At 42.9% G+C, this 15,956-nt stretch overlaps 1 protein-coding gene and 5 non-coding genes across 7 annotated transcripts; all 6 read left to right on the top strand.

The window, feature by feature from the left end:
* Positions 1-9,336: 9,336 nt before the first annotated feature.
* EIF4A2 (eukaryotic translation initiation factor 4A2) lies at positions 9,337-15,903 on the top strand. Of its 2 annotated transcripts, XR_006355583.1 has the most exons (11): positions 9,337-9,494; positions 10,160-10,338; positions 10,523-10,662; positions 11,533-11,701; positions 11,897-12,006; positions 12,254-12,397; positions 12,755-12,892; positions 13,254-13,343; positions 13,655-13,734; positions 14,256-14,367; positions 15,098-15,234. XR_006355583.1 is itself a non-coding variant. In XM_043992888.1 (10 exons), the coding sequence occupies exons 1-10, from the start codon at positions 9,466-9,468 to the stop codon at positions 15,240-15,242; spliced, it is 1,224 nt and encodes a 407-aa protein (XP_043848823.1). In that variant the 5' UTR covers positions 9,337-9,465; the 3' UTR covers positions 15,243-15,903. The 2 variants fall into 2 exon arrangements, 1 of the variants encoding a protein (XP_043848823.1); XM_043992888.1 differs by lacking the exon at positions 14,256-14,367 and having other exon boundaries at positions 15,098-15,903.
* Positions 10,388-10,456, top strand: LOC122752449. Its single transcript, XR_006356184.1, has one exon. It is a non-coding gene; the product is annotated as a small nucleolar RNA SNORD2 (small nucleolar RNA).
* LOC122752350 lies at positions 12,048-12,177 on the top strand. Its single transcript, XR_006356105.1, has one exon. It is a non-coding gene; the product is annotated as a small nucleolar RNA SNORA63 (small nucleolar RNA).
* Positions 12,447-12,630, top strand: LOC122752447. The gene has a single exon (XR_006356182.1). It is a non-coding gene; the product is annotated as a small nucleolar RNA SNORA81 (small nucleolar RNA).
* On the top strand, positions 12,974-13,102 carry LOC122752349. The gene has a single exon (XR_006356104.1). It is a non-coding gene; the product is annotated as a small nucleolar RNA SNORA63 (small nucleolar RNA).
* On the top strand, positions 13,386-13,518 carry LOC122752374. The gene has a single exon (XR_006356125.1). It is a non-coding gene; the product is annotated as a small nucleolar RNA SNORA4 (small nucleolar RNA).
* Positions 15,904-15,956: the final 53 nt, after the last annotated feature.

Genomic DNA, 15,956 nt, shown 5'->3' with positions numbered 1-15,956 from the left:
GTTTTTTCTCTGTCTTTTCTTTAGCCATTAACTCTTCCCATGTCTGTAGAACTAAAATGTAATTTTTTTTCCTTGCTCCTCTATTTTATGATTTGACTTTTTATGTTTAAGACATTTAAATTGAAGTCATTTCGAGCTTATCTTGGTATATGGTATGAGAGGTTGATCTAAACCAAATTTCTGCCATACTGCTGTCAGTTTTCTAAGCAATTTTTATGAAATAGTGAATCCTTCTCCTTATAAATGGAGTCTTTGGGTTTATCAAACACTGTGTTACTGTGTGTTTGCTTCTGTATACTGTGAACCAAATTTGTTCTATTGATTCACCATTTTCTTAAAAACCAGTACTATATTGATTTCCAATGATCACTGTGCTGTTAGTACAATCTGAAATCAAGTACTGATAGACCCTTTCCTTCCTGTTTGTTTTTTCATTTGTAACGATTGGAATAACGCCACCTGCTGGATACTAACTGTAGAAGAGTTCTGCCCATGAAGCGAAGGTCTTTGAGGGCAAGACCAGGAGTCTTGTCTTTGGTATCAGGAAGTGACGCGGACTAGTGGGAGGAGGAAGGAAGAGACGGGCGCGGAGTCTCGGGCTCTTTCCTGAGGACGCTGGCGGAGAAGGGAGCTAAAAATGTGCTCTCCCTTTAATAGATAGAAATCTAGGCCTTTTCTTCTCTCTTTACCAAATTCTTATTCTCCTTAATAAATGCTTAAAAGTCTAACTCTTGCTAAAGCTTGTAATTGATTGGCGACCACTCATTAGATATTTTAGACAGTTTAGCTAGAATTTTAGCCCTTAACACATTATTACCCTCAAGATTCTTGAACTTTTTTCTTCCATGTGAATTTCATATTACCAAATATTACTCCAGTAATTTGATTGGTACAACATTGAATAAATAATTTAATTTAGGTAGGACTGTCAACTTTATTGGCTTGACCTGCCCCTGAGTAATTAATGTTTCTCCAATTATTTAGGTGTGTTATTATTTCTGTAAAGGGTTTTATAACTGGATTTATGTAGTGCCTAGGCATATTTTAGCAGATATAATCCCAAATACTTTATAGCTTTTATAATTATTTTCAACAGAATTTCTCTTTCTGGTTCTTCCTATTGGATTGTTAATAACATACAGGAATTTTGGTCATTTACATGGATTTATTTTATACCCTGCAACTTTGCCAAATTTATTGTTCAATTAATTATTTGGTTTAGGATTTTCTGAATAACTGATCATTTAATCTGCAAAAAACAATACTTTTGTTTCCTCATTGCCAGTGCTTATCCACTAAATTCCTTTCTTTTCTTACTGCTACAGTTAGAATTTCTAACACTATGTTAAGAAGTAGTCATGATAATGGACATCCTTGTTTTAGCCTTGATCTTTTGGAAGGTCTCTAACTTTTCCTCATTATATATATATATTTTTTCTTCTTGGATTTGATATTATATTATATTAAGAAAAGGCCCATTTATTACTGTGCTTTCTTGAATTTTGAATAGATATAGGTGTTGGGTTTTGTCAAAAGCTTTTTCAGTGTCTATTAATGTAATGATATGTTTTTTATGACATATTATATGATCTATTATAAAGGTTGCCCCAAAAGTCTTAGTTCAATTTTAAGCTTTCGCAGATGTATTTATATTCTTTCTTATGTTGAATCAACCCTACATTTCTGGTATAAGCCCAACCTAGTGATAGTGTATAATTTATTTATAATATGTCATTGTAGTCTACTTTCTAATTTTTTATTTTACATTTTTGTGTCAATGTTCATTAGGATTATTGGCATGTAGTTTTCTTTTTTGCTTTGTCTCTCCCTGACATTGGTATTAACACTATATTTATATTATCAAAAGAGATTTGAAGGGGGCAGCTAGGTGGCGCAGTGGATAGAGCACTGGCCCTGGATTCAGGAGTACCTGGGTTCAAATCTGGCCTCAGACACTTAACACTTACTAGCTGTGTGACCCTGGGCAAGTCACTTAACCCCAATTGCCTCACTAAAACAAAAAAAAAAAAGAGATTTGAAAGGTGGTGCCTCTTCTTATTATTGCATACAACTTACAATATTGGAATTGGTTGTTGAATGGTTGCTAGAATCTGCTTATAAATCCATATAGTTCTGGAAGGTTTTTTTTTCCTTTAAGAGTTAATTTATGCGGGGGCAGGTAGATGGTGCAGTGGATAAAGCACAGGCCCTGGATTCAGGAGTACCTGAGTTCAAATCTGGCCTCAGACACTTGACACTTGCTAGCTGTGTGACCCTGGGCAAATCACTTAACCCTAGTTGCCCCGCAAAAACAAAACAAAACAAAACAACACAAAAAACAAGAGTTAATTTATGCTTGTTCAACTTCTTTTTGGGATATAGGATTATTTAAATAATCTATTTCAGCTTTTAAAATTTGGGGCATTTAATATTTTGTAAGTATTCATTTAACTTCTCCAAGCTATTAGTTTATTAGTGCATAATCAGTTTTTTATAATTTCCTTTATTTCTTCTTCAGTAATAACTGAAATAATAACTGTAAGTTCTCCTGTTTCATTTTGTAATGTTGCTATCTAGCTTGGTGGAGGAAAGCTCCAGCTTACAATCAGGAAAACCTATCTTCCTGAGTTCAAATCCACCCTCAGACACTTATTAGTTGCATGATCCTGGGCAAGTTATGCAATCTTGTTTGCCTCAGTTTCTCACCTATAAAATGAGCTGGAGAAGGAAATGGCAAACCACTCCAGTGGTTCTTTGTCAAGAAAACCCCAAAATGGGATCAAGGAAAGACATAGCTGAAGTGATGAAACAGCAACATGTGTTAGGCACTGTACTCATCACTGGGGATACAAATACAAAAAAAGGAAGTCCCTGCCCTCAAGGAGTCTATAATCTAATGGAGGAAGATAGCACACAAAAGGAGGCTGAAAAGGGAATGGGGCAGGGCAGGGTAGGTACCAGATGTAAGGGCATAGTGAAGATATCAGTCAGAAAAGTGCCAAAGTGGGGAATCCAGGTATAAGGAGATCTTGTGAGGTGAGCTCTCTCTTTAAATGGAAGTTTAGAGGTCATGGCTCCACACTCCAATCAGAGAAGAGAGGGTAGTGATGAAGTGGAGTTACAAGGCTGATGAGATCTTACAGGATGATGAGGTTATCCCAATAATGAGCCTCCTGGGGCTGGTGAGATCCATGATGACATTATCCCTATAATGACCTTTCTGGTGTGGGGGAAGTACTCAGTCAGAGAAGTTCCAGGGTCAGCCAGGTGAGAAGTGAGAAGGGTCATCATCGTCATTTCCTTTGACCAAATTTTCTATTGTTTCTAAAATCTGTCCTTTTACCCACAAGTTCTTTGGAATTATGCTCCTTAGTCTCCTATTACTTTTTTTTTTTTTTTAGTGAGGCAATTGGGGTTAAGTGACTTGCCCAGGGTCACACAGCTAGTAAGTGTTAAGTGTCTGAGGCTGGATTTGAACCCAGGTACTCCTGACTCCAGGGCCGGTGCTCTATCCACTGCGCCACTTAGCTGCCCCCCTCCTATTACTTTTAAATTCTTTCTTTAAGGGCCCATTATTAAATATAATTTGTATTGAGGTATGATCAGTAAATAGTCAATTCTTGTCATTCATGATAGTTATGTCCTAAAATCATCACTAGTACTGAATTAGGAAATACTGATACTGAACCATTGCTCCTAGAGAGTTGGGTTCCTACAAGGTTCTGGCTACAACATTTTCATCAACAGATCAACTCATAACCTTGTTTTATGTTTGCTGTTTAAAGATACCATATTATATATATATTTTTTTTGGGGGGGGGAGGGCAATGAAGGTTAAGTGACTTGCCCAGGGTCACATAGCTAGTAAGTGTCAAGTGTCTGAGGCTGGATTTGAACTCAGGTCCTCCTGAAACCAGGGCTGGTGATTTTTATCCACTGTACCACCTAGCTGCCCCCTTTAATATATATATTCTTTTTTTTTTTTTTTTTAGTGAGGCAATTGGGGTTAAATGACTTGCCCAGGGTCATACAGCTAGTAAGTGTTAAGTGTCTGAGGCCGGATTTGAACTCAGGTACTCCTGACTCCAGGGCCAGTGCTCTATCCACTTCGCCACCTAGCCGCCCCCTTTAATATATATTCTTACAAATAATTAACTGTATTTGAATTTCCTCTTCTTTTTTCTAGTTGCACCATTTTGTTGATTCATTAACGTTGGACTAACCACCTAGAACTCATGCCTGAACACAGCTTAAGCTTATCTAACACATATTTTCTCTGTGAGGCATATCACAGCCTTCTTGTGCTTGGGAACACTAGACAGTACTTCAGCACTATGCTGAAATCATTGACAAAAAAGCACAAAAATGAGGAAAAACATGGCACTAAATAGACCGTGAAAAGGACATTCGCTAACAGTATGAGAGCAGAGACAATGGCAGAGTGTCACTGTGTTCAACCTCATCTTGGGAATGTGCATGTTGGATGACTCAAATTTTTTGCCACTCTGCCCATGTCTGTGAATGACTGAGAATGTACCACATGTGCACTGATTTTGGGGTCACAAATAACTTTTAGGGAGTAGGCAAATTTGCAAATATAAAATCTGCACATAATGAGGATCGACTCTTGTGTTTAGCATTTCTACTTTCATGCCCTATCACATGATCAATTTTCATAAAAGGTTTCATCTTCAGCTGAGAACATGTCAATCCCATTCTATTTCCATTGAGAATGCCATCCATTCTATTCCTCTGACACATCTAATTTTTACAAAGTTTTATTCAGGTCCCTGACTTCTTTGTTATTTGTCTTTTGGTTATGTTCATCTCTATCTGAAAACGGTGCAGTGAGACCCCCACCATCGCAGTCTGATCACCCATGGCATAGGCCAAAAGTCACAGTGTTTGAACTTTTGGGGAATTATTTTTCCTTCCTTTTTGCCCTTGACGAGATCTGATTTTCCACTATGGATGTAGATTCCTTCCCTGTATGTTGTACATGATGCTGCGGTGTTGGAAGTCAGTGCTCTGCTTCTTGGCGACTTCTGGAGACTGGGCTTCTGTCCCCCCGCAAGCTTCAGGGACATCTCGGGCCAGTCTTTATTCTTTGTGTTCCTTCTACCCTGGCCTCAGGTCCTGGGGCCAAGCTTGTCCCCTTTGGAGACCCCCAGATGGCACCTGATGGCACTTCAGCCCTGCCCAGGCAGCCCTTTGCTCGGCTTTCCGCCTGCTCCCAGACAGGGTTGTCTCTCTCCGAGGATCGTGCTTTGCTTATAGGACTGGGTTCTAAGGCTTCTACAATTCTCTGAACTAGCTGAAGGAGTCTGCTGGTGACTCTCTTCTTATTCCTTTATGACCTGATGCACTTCTGAGTCCCCTGGGGCATGTGAAGATGAAAGGGAATCCTCTATATGCTCAAACAAATGTCCAAAATGTCTTTCTGAATGTTGATTGGTTGGCTTTCTAGGTCCTTGTTCCTCACCCTGCTCTTTTGTTAATTTAAGTGAACAAAGGTGTGTGGGAGGATTTGCAGGGGGCATCTTGGTTCAAACTCCAGTTTAGGTACTTACCAGATTCTATGACTTTGGATAAGCTATGAAGGTTTTAAGCTTTATCTGTAAAATAAAGGGGTGGGGACAGATAACTCACCCTGAAATCCATGATCTTCTGACCTGTGACTTTGTGGGAGTGGACACTTCCTCCACCAACACAGAACACAAACTCAGCTTGGTTACCACATGGGTGGTTTATTGATCAGTTAGTCCACAAACGTTTATAAGCATTCCTATGATCCAGGCGCTGAGCTGCATATAAATCGGAGGATGCAGAGGCAACAAAGCACAATGGAGAGAGAGGGCTGTGGAGCCAGAGGACCCCAAGTTACTACCTGCCTCTTTAATCTGCTACCTGTGTGACCTTGGCCGAGTCATTTAACTTTGGGCTTTGACTCCTCCTGCATCTGATCCAGATGACGTCTACGGCCCCTTCCAGTTATAGGTCTATGATACCAAGTTGTTGACTCCATCAAAAACAAAGTACTCATTCGACTTTGAGTGAGTCCTGCATGTTTAATAATTGCAAATTAATAAATGAGTTAACTAGAGAATCAAGCAACAAGTTTAGCTTTCTGAAGGAAAGAATTATCTCCTTTATCTCTACTTTCAGTTTCTATTTTTCTGTTCTTTTCCTATTTTGGTTTGGTTTTGGGGGCTTGGAGGGGTGGGTGATGGTAGACCATATTGCTCTGCAATTTCATTGCTGTGGGGTCTCACACCAATGCAGATGGCAACTGTTCTGAAACTTATAGCCTTAGATAGGCATCATGACCTGGCGAATAGAGACCTGGTCTCTGGGCCGAGAGCTGGCTCATATGTACAAGATCCTGGCAACTTGATTCTGGGCTAGTCACTTGAAAATTCTTATCCCCGGGCAATTCTCAAGCTGAGGTTACTGAATTAGCCAGGCAGCTAATCAATACCAACACCCTTAAACATCACCTATAGGGCTTCATGGTTACTGATTTAGCCAAGCAGGGAATTGGTACCAACACCTTTACATATTACCTCTAGGGCTTCATTGTTTCCAGGTTTTAGGAAACCTTTCTACTGAAAATCAATTTCATACTTGTCAACTTTGTGAAAAGCTTCAACTAAATTGTCCCCAAAAGGTTAAAAAAAAAAAAACCCTGGGGCGGCTAGGTGGTGCAGTGGATAGAGCACCAGCCCTGGAGTCAGGAGTACCTGAGTTCAAATCCGGCCTCAGACACTTAATACTTATTAGGTGTGTGACCCTGGGCAAGTCACTTAACCCCAATTGCCTCACTAAAAAAAAACAACAAAAAAAAAACCCCAACACAAATATTAAACAAAAATAATAAAATGTATTTAAATGGAAAAAAAAATCCCCTAAACCCAGCAGTCCAACTAGACTATCTTGCTAGGACTGAAGGGAGTTTCTGTAGCTAAGTACCGGTCCCAAGGACCATGTATCTTGAAGACCAAGTTCTGAGATGACCTCCCCTCCCTGATTTGTCCCCAGCTCTACCCCAGCATGTCAGCCACTCAGATTTCATTTAGTCCAAACTCCTAATTTGACAGAGAAAGAAACTGATGCCCAGGGAGGTTCAGGTAACTCGCCAAATATCTCAGTGCTAGCACACGCTCAAGCTGATTCTGCATTTATACAGCGCCCACCAATCATTTCCCTCCAAAGCTTCTCGAAAGATCATTAAGAAGGCACCTTCTGGTCATCAGGTTCAACCTCTGCATTTTACAGATGAGGGACCTGAGGCTTCAGTTCGGTAATTGACTTAACTTCCTGGAGGACTTACAGCTAGAGATGATTTCATGGAGGTCGGATTCAAGCTCAGATGAATGATGCTCAATCCAGCTCCCTTTCCACTGCACCAGGCTGCCTCCCCCAGCCTAACCCAGGGCTGCATTCATAGGAGTGATTCAACAAATATCTACTGGATGTCATCACCCTGAAACTGAGCCTCCCCTTAAACCTCATCTCATGCCCATTCGATCAGTGAGGTTCTCCCCAGAAGAATCCCTTGTATGCACTTGTGGCAGAATCTAGAATGTAAGCAGCTAGTTTCATTTTTGTCTCTGTCTCTCTAGAGCCTAGCGCTGGGTAGAAGCATAATAAATATTTGAATTGAATTGAATTTCAAGTCTACTACTTTCCTTCTGCACTTTAAAGTCCAAACTATTTTTTTCTCTCCAGATATTGTAAGATTTGGGACAGAAGTGTATAAACTGTATGTAAATCTTCTAGAACAGGTTGGAACCCAGGTCTAGAATTCTGTGTGTGTTCAAGAAGTACTGGACACCTAACCGATTTACCTTAAAGACGATAAGGGGAATGGGGAGGGAAGAAAGGTGACCTCTTTGTTGTAGTTTTTTAAGGAAGAAGAAAAAACACAGCCATCCTCAGTACAACCAAAAAATGCTGAAAAAGAAATTCAGGACCTTAGGGGAGGGAAGAATGAACTCTGTGGGGGAGCAGCTTTTGTAGCCTCCCAACTATTTGTTTTCATACCTCCGGGTGTGGATCTGCGGATTGTATATGAAGATTATGGAGATGACTATGGCATTTGTATTTGCTTTAATAGGCTCCAGGCTGGGCTTAAGTGGAAAACTTCAGCAACCCGGGTGGAGAGGTGGCCAAACAATCTATTCAGTCTATACTGACTTGAACCTATACAATTTATCCAACTATAAAGCTAAATGGCATAATTGCAAAATAAGAAGTTAGTTTAAAAGCACCTTTTAAAGGCAACCGAAGGCTGCAAGAGGCTAAACCTTGCTCTAAAGCAGGCTTTATGAACTCCTACCTGTGTCTCATGCATCTATACTCTCCTCTGAATTGGCAATCGAAATAATTCCTTGGCTTTCCTATACAACCCTGATATATTTGCAAAATAGACTGGTGATCTTAGAAGGTATTCCAGGTATTATGGGGAATCTGAACCCAGTCAGGCTGGGGCAGCTGAGGCACAAAGGTCCCCAGGAATAAGCCAGGGGGCAGGGACGGAACCAGAAGCAGGCACCAGCCTAGCTCCTACCCAACCCCACGCAGCCTGCCAGGTGAGCCTGCACCTCTCATTCCGTGCTGATCTTGGGGAGGGAGAAGCTGCTCCCTAGAGAACCCCCAGCTTAGAGTCCCACTGCGGGGAGCTTGCATCACTGGGCTCACCCACCAGGGGAAACAGGGAGGGAAAGTCCTTGGAAAGCCAGGGAGAAGGAAGGACAGTCAGGTGCTCTCTGGGTCCTGCCAGGGAAGGGGGGGGGGCAAAAGTGTTGGTCTCCCCTCTTCCATAGCCCAGGACACCCTTCTCTCATCCCCCTTTGCTTCTTCTCTCATTTCTCCTTCCCCTTCCCTTCTTTCCCCCTCCCCCTTTCCTCTCTTCCTCCTCTCCCCCTTTCCTTCACCTCTCCTCTCCCTCCCTTTTCCCTCTTTCCTTCTCCTTCCCCTCCCCCCACTTTCCTTTTACTCTCCTTCCCTTCCCCTGTTCAGCGCTCCTCCCCCCCTCCCCCACCCCTTTCCTCTCCTCCTCCCTCCACCCCACCCCCAAGCCCAGGGCTCTGCGGCAGGGACTGGGAGGAGAAACCCCGTAGGGGGAAGGGGGGAGGGAGGAGGGAGGAGGGAACTTGGACAGGCTCGCCGCTCCAATTGCTGCAATATCCTTCCGCCAAAGGCCAAAGAGTTCCCTCACCCTTAAAAGACCCCGAGGCCTCCTCGCACTCCCCAAACCGTCCCAAAGCATTTGGGTCCGGCTTTCCCGTCGCTCGGTCTGGGTTTTTACCTCTGGCAGCGCCTCGGCGGCGGGATTCGTGACCGCGGACGTGTTGGAAAAAAGATATCCCTCCGCGAGAAACGCGTCCCGGCGGCGTGCATATAAAAGGCGGGTGGCGCGGCGGCGCTGTCTTTTCAGTCGGACTCTGAGCGTTGGTTCGGATCATGTCTGGTGGCTCCGCGGATTATAACAGGTATGCGCCCGCGGCGGCAGCAGAGCCCGGGATTCCCGGGTGGACTAGACCGTGTCGCGGGCACCCGGGAAGACGCCGGGTTTCTGGGGAGGCTTCGGGGGTGCTGCGCCGGCGCCGCTTCGAGAAGCTTCTACGGCGCAGCCGCGGGGCCCGGCCTGACCCGATCCGGCCGGGGCGGAGGCGGGGGGGAGGGGGCGCCGCTCTCGGGCCTGTCCCCGGCGGGGCCCAGCCTCGGTAACGGCCGCGGGCGGCTCTTTTCCAGGCGGGCAGCCGCGGGGAAGGCCGCGGGCCGTGTGTGCGTATGCGTGTGCTTGGGTGCGTATACTCGGGCGGGGAGGGCGCGGCGGCGGCGAGGAGGGCCCCGGAGGCCCCTCGGGCCCGCTCCCGGCCCCCCTCCCCCCGGGGCCGTTGGCAGCCGCGCCGCCCGCTCGGCCCGCAGCTCTCTCCCTCCCCCGCCGCCGCCGGTGTCAATCATGGGGCTGGCGCAGTGCGAGGGGCGGGGCCCGGTCGGCGCGCGCTGTTCTCGCGAGAGCCGTCCGCCGGCCCGTGGGGGGGGGCGGGGAACCGGGGGCCGCCGTTGGGGGCCCGGGCCACGTGCGGCCGGGCCTCCTCGAGCCCCGGGGCAGGACCGGGGGTCTGACGGCGCGCCGGCTTGTGGCCCGCAGAGACCATGGCGGCCCGGAGGGCATGGACCCCGATGGTGTCATCGAGAGCAACTGGAACGAAATCGTGGACAACTTCGACGATATGAACCTCAAGGAGTCTCTGCTCCGGGGCATCTACGCGTACGGGTTCGAGAAGCCTTCGGCCATCCAGCAGAGAGCCATCATCCCCTGCATCAAGGGTAGGCGGCGGCCGGGCCGGGCGGGGGGCGCGGGCGCGGGCGCGGGCGGCTGTGACGTGATGGCCTACCATCTTTCGGGACTGACCCGCCATGGAGAGAGCAGTGCTGCTGATCACAGCCCGAGGCCCGCGCCCGCCCCGAGGGGCTCGGCCGGAGCCGTAAACATGTCTCCTGCTTTTTTTAGGCTATGATGTGATTGCTCAAGCTCAGTCAGGTACTGGCAAGACAGCCACATTTGCTATTTCCATCCTGCAACAGTTGGAGATTGAGCTCAAGGAGACCCAAGCGCTAGTCCTGGCCCCCACCAGAGAACTGGCTCAACAGGTATCCTAGTGTAGTGGAAAGTCGGCTTGCTTGGGGCGCAGTTTTCAGGTTTCACAACTGTACCTAGAACAGCTGAGCCATCCTGAGCCGAGAGTGCGTGGGGCCAACAGGCTGCCCCGCAAGTCCATGTGAGGACATAGTTTTTGAGTGGAAGATAGGACCGTTTTAAAGACAATAGAACTTTGAAAAATGCAGTTGTGTAACGTGAAAACTGCTGTGCACGTGTGATTTGTCGTTCCTCATGGCTTTTTTGCCCTTGTTCCTTTGCATGTTTAAACTGCCTTTAAGGCTTGCTTGCTACATTGGCATTTAAGACCCAGTCTATACATAGTTCTTTTTTGGGGGGCCGGGCAGTGAGGGTTAAGTGACTTGCCCAGGGTCACTGAACAGCTAGTTGTCAAGCATCCTCCTGAACCAGGGCTGGTGTTTTATCCACTGCGCCACCTAGCTGCCCCTCCTACGTAGTTCCATAGTCTGGTTTCAAATAGGTTTAACTGGGAACCATAAAAATGCATGGGTTTCATTACTTGACTACTTACCCAAGTGAATTAATTGCTTTATGGCAGTAAAAAATCACAATGTGCTTAACATTTCTTAGGTAAGTAGAACTCAGCAAGGTTATAAGGTTTTTTCCATGACTAGGCTGTCACTACTGCCTGATCTGGAATGACTGCTAACAAGCTGCATGGATAATCCACAAGATAACTAATTTTTTTTTTTTGCACCATTAACTTTTGACCAGCACAAAATGTGACTACATGGAAGATGGATTGCAGAAATGACGTAGAATATTAGTTTTTGCTGAGTTTTAGGTAGATTGCTTGCTTGGTAATTCTGAAAAATTAAAATTTTTTTTTTGTAAACTTTTAGATCCAGAAGGTAATCTTGGCTCTTGGAGATTATATGGGAGCAACATGTCATGCTTGCATTGGTGGTACCAATGTTCGAAATGAAATGCAAAAACTGCAGGCTGAGGCCCCACATATTGTTGTTGGAACTCCCGGGCGAGTGTTTGATATGCTAAACAGAAGATATCTTTGTAAGTTTTGAAAATCTGAGTGATTGGGACTTGGTTTTTAATACTCGACTTAAAATTTTTATATTAAAACATTAAAAAGGAAAAGTCAATCTGTAAAGATGTGGTTGGACTAAGAACTGACCCTTAAATGTAGTGTACTTAGCTTAAATGTTTAGCCAGAAGTAAAATTTAAGTGTTTTTTTTTTTCCTTAACAGCTCCAAAATGGATCAAGATGTTTGTTTTGGATGAAGCAGATGAAATGTTGAGTCGTGGATTTAAGGATCAAATCTACGAGATTTTCCAGAAATTAAGTACAAATATTCAGGTACAAACATGAATTTTACTTTAGTGTTAAAAGGGGTATTATTGCAGGTATAAGTTACAATATGGCTGTGAAGTGCCTATGTTGTCGTTCCCCCTGCTCAAAACAAAAATGTTTCATACTATCCCTGTCTAACTTATCTATAGTAAGACAGGGACGCTTGGTCTCAAACATTTGAATCATCAGTGGAATGCTGAATTTAGGCAGCTCATTTAAGAGGTTATGTACTTGTCCTTTTTTTCCCCCAAAGGTTGTGTTGCTTTCTGCCACAATGCCAACTGATGTGTTAGAAGTGACCAAAAAGTTCATGAGAGATCCTATTCGCATTCTGGTGAAGAAGGAAGAATTGACCCTTGAGGGAATTAAACAATTCTACATTAATGTTGAGAGAGAGGTAACTTAACACTATTCTAGTGGTAGGTTAAGTTTGTTGCCAAGATTGTACCTTCTTGTTTGAAAGCACTGTGCTAAAATTGCAGAAATTAAGGCAGTGCCTTGGTTTTTGTAATAATGCTAGCACAGTTTTACACAAGAAGAAGAACAAATGCACTAGATTGAAAAAAGACTTGGGTGGACCTCTTTCTTAATGTCCAGTGTCCTGTGTCTTAAGATCTTAGTGCTATATGCCTGAGCCACAGACATTGGTAAGCTTGTGGCCTCTGGAAATTTCACTTCTGTGGTTTGAGGTTTGGTTTTGCCTTATTGAGAAACATCATTGAGACTGCTTGACTTAAAAAGCAATCTTTTTTAGGAATGGAAGCTGGATACTCTTTGTGACTTGTATGAGACACTGACCATTACACAGGCTGTCATTTTTCTGAACACGAGACGAAAGGTAGATTGGCTGACTGAAAAGATGCATGCCAGGGATTTCACAGTTTCTGCTCTGGTAAGAGACATGGTGTTTGTTTCTTTAAGAAGTCGATATCTGGTTTGTTAAATCACTTGTCAATTTCAGTACACTTACTTGATGCAGGAACTAGTTACAACATAGCTGTGAAGTGCTGTGTTGTCGTTCCCCCTGCTTAAATTAAAATGTTTTTTTACTATCCCTGTCTGTTATATGCCATAGCAGCCAGGGACGCTTGATCTCAAACATTGCTAAATGGCTTAAAACCTTAACCAAGATTTGGCTAAGATTTTTAAGTTCATCAGCTTTTTAATGATAGAAATTTGAATAGAGCACTAAAATGTTAACATGAACTTAGAAGAAAAGGTACTAAGATTTTACAATTCTGTTTGCTTTGTAGCATGGTGACATGGACCAGAAGGAGCGAGATGTTATCATGAGGGAGTTCAGATCAGGTTCAAGCCGGGTTCTGATCACTACAGACCTGTTGGTAATTATACATAACATTCTAAAGGGTACATACTTCAGGAGCCTCCCAAAAGCTACTTATTTGGGGAAGGTCTTTAATTACCTTTTTCCAATTAAAAGCTGTCTGGGAGAGAAAAGACCACACTCCACAGTGGACTACATTGTTGTAGTCCATTACTTACTTTGTGGTCAACAGTCCAGTCAGTGTGGTGTGGTGCACAGGAAGAAATGGTGTATTGGAGTGGGTTGATAGCATATCAGTCAGGGTTTAAATTAGCTTTGAGACTACTAGTTTGATGTGGAACTTAAATCTTGTTACTATTTTTTTTCCAGGCTCGTGGGATTGATGTGCAGCAAGTATCTTTGGTTATAAATTATGATCTACCTACCAATCGTGAAAACTATATTCACAGGTTAGTAGATGGTATTTGGATTGTACGTATCACTGTTACTTTATATACTGGCATTCTGTAGCTTCCAAATATTTACTTCAGGCTAGGCAGCCATAAATTCTAGGGAAATATTTCAGGAAGAGACTGGCACAGTGCTGCTATTTTAAATAGTTTATTTTGGGGGAAGAGCTCTTGGCTTAGTTTAAAACAGTGGGAAAACTTACCTTGAGTCTGGAATGTGGCCCAAATTTTGAAGTTTTTTGAAAGGAAAAGACTCGCTTTAAAAATTGATCAGAAAAAGGGTTTAGGTTTTGTGGCATTATTTGAGCCTTAGTTCTTTTAAGACTCATTAGTGTTTCTCATGTTGCTCCTGTGTCTTGTGCTTTCTTGGTGATTTTTCTCTAGTGGGATTCTCTCTTGGTGTGTTCTGGTAGTAACCGAGTTTTTGTGTCCCTGGCATATAGTTATAGTGGCTTGATCCCTAAATAAATTCAATTGTGCTTTGTTACTTGATGTAAAAAAAGACTTTTTAAAAAATACAGGAGTCGATAGCAGCAGTTGATGACGTGAGATGGCACTCAGAAACGGCGTGACGTAATTTAGGACGTGGATTCATAAGCGAAACAGCACACTGTTTGAATAAAGAGCGAGTCGGTATTTATATATTTGTTTTTCTTTTGTCATGATTATTTGATATTTTTAAGTTCCCAACATCCTAGCTAAAGCCATTTTGTGTGTTAGCTTTTGTGTATTAGGTGGATTGTATTGTCTGGTTTCTATGAAGGAAGGCAGATGTTGGGTTTAAACCACATTTTCAGTAACTTTTAGTGTGGTTTATGTGTGAAACTGAGCAAAAAGCAGTGATAAGTTTGGGTTTCCATACCAAATATTTGGAGAATAAGGAGTTAAGTTTTCCCACTGAAAAAGAATTGTAAGTCCTAGAAAAAATAGTTAACCTTGAAGTGATTTACATTTACAGTCTACTGTTCCAGAGGTGCGTCGAAATGGAGTACATAACAATTCTTTTTGTTTCATTCCTGGAGTTTACATCTGTCCCAGGCTGACCTTCGATCTTTGCCCACTTTGGTATGGGCTTAATTCACTACCCCAAACAGAATACTGTCATCTGCTTAAAATCACAATGCTCAAGACCTGAGATCTCATTTTGCAGCCAGACACAAGCCTTGATCTGCTTACTTTGGCACTAACTGCTAAGGAAGATTTTTTTTTTTCCCCTCATCTAGATACTTTGATTTAGCAGCTAGTGCTCCAAATAGAAGCACTCTATTACCTTGGCAAATAAACAGCAGCTGGTTAACAAGTGGATCATCTCCTTGTGGGATAAAGAATATACTATAGTTATAACTATTTTTCTTTTATGCAGAATTGGCAGAGGTGGTCGTTTTGGGAGGAAAGGTGTGGCTATAAACTTTGTTACTGAAGAAGACAAGAGGATTCTTCGTGACATTGAGACTTTCTACAATACTACAGTGGAGGAGATGCCAATGAATGTGGCTGATCTTATTTAATCCCTGGGATGAGATGGTTTTGAATGCAGTGCTCGCTGTTGCTGAATAGGCGATTCACAACGTGCATTGTGCTTCTTTCTTTGGGAATATTTGAATCTTGTCTCAATGCTCATAACGGATCAGAAATACAGATTTTTGATAGCAAAAGCGACTTTAGTCGTGAGCTCTTGTGGGGAAAGAGCTATTGGCTTTCTCCTTTAGAGTTAGACTGTTGGGGTTGGGTGTAAAAGATATGGGGTCTGTAAAATCTTTCTTTATTAGAAATTTATTTCCTAGTTCTGTAGAAATGGTTGTATTAGATGTTCTCTATCATTTAATAATTTACTTGTGGACTAAAAGATATAAGTGCTGTATAAAATCAGCCAATTATGTTAAACTAGCATATCTGCCTTTATTGTGTTAGTCAGTAGACTGAATAGGAAAGGCTTTTCAAATGGACTAATTTTTTTTAAGAAAGCATTTGAATGCGTTTTGTTTGGTATTGTATTTATTCAATAAAGTATTTAATTAGTGCTAAGTGTGAACTGGACCCTGTTGCTAAGCCCCAGCAAGCAATCATAAACTAGGTAGGGTTAAACCCAGTAAAATTGCCATATTGCAAATGTCTTAATGAAGTTTGAATGTTCAATAAATTACTTGTATATTCACTTTGAATGCAAAATGATTGCTCTTGTTTAACTTATTGCCAGTGTTAGATTAAAAAATAAGCATGGT

The sequence above is a fragment of the Dromiciops gliroides genome, chromosome 3 (genome assembly GCF_019393635.1).
Source record: "Dromiciops gliroides isolate mDroGli1 chromosome 3, mDroGli1.pri, whole genome shotgun sequence".
NCBI lineage: Eukaryota > Metazoa > Chordata > Mammalia > Microbiotheria > Microbiotheriidae > Dromiciops > Dromiciops gliroides.
Note: the sequence above shows the minus strand (reverse complement) of the source record. Positions and strands in the feature narration are given on the sequence as shown.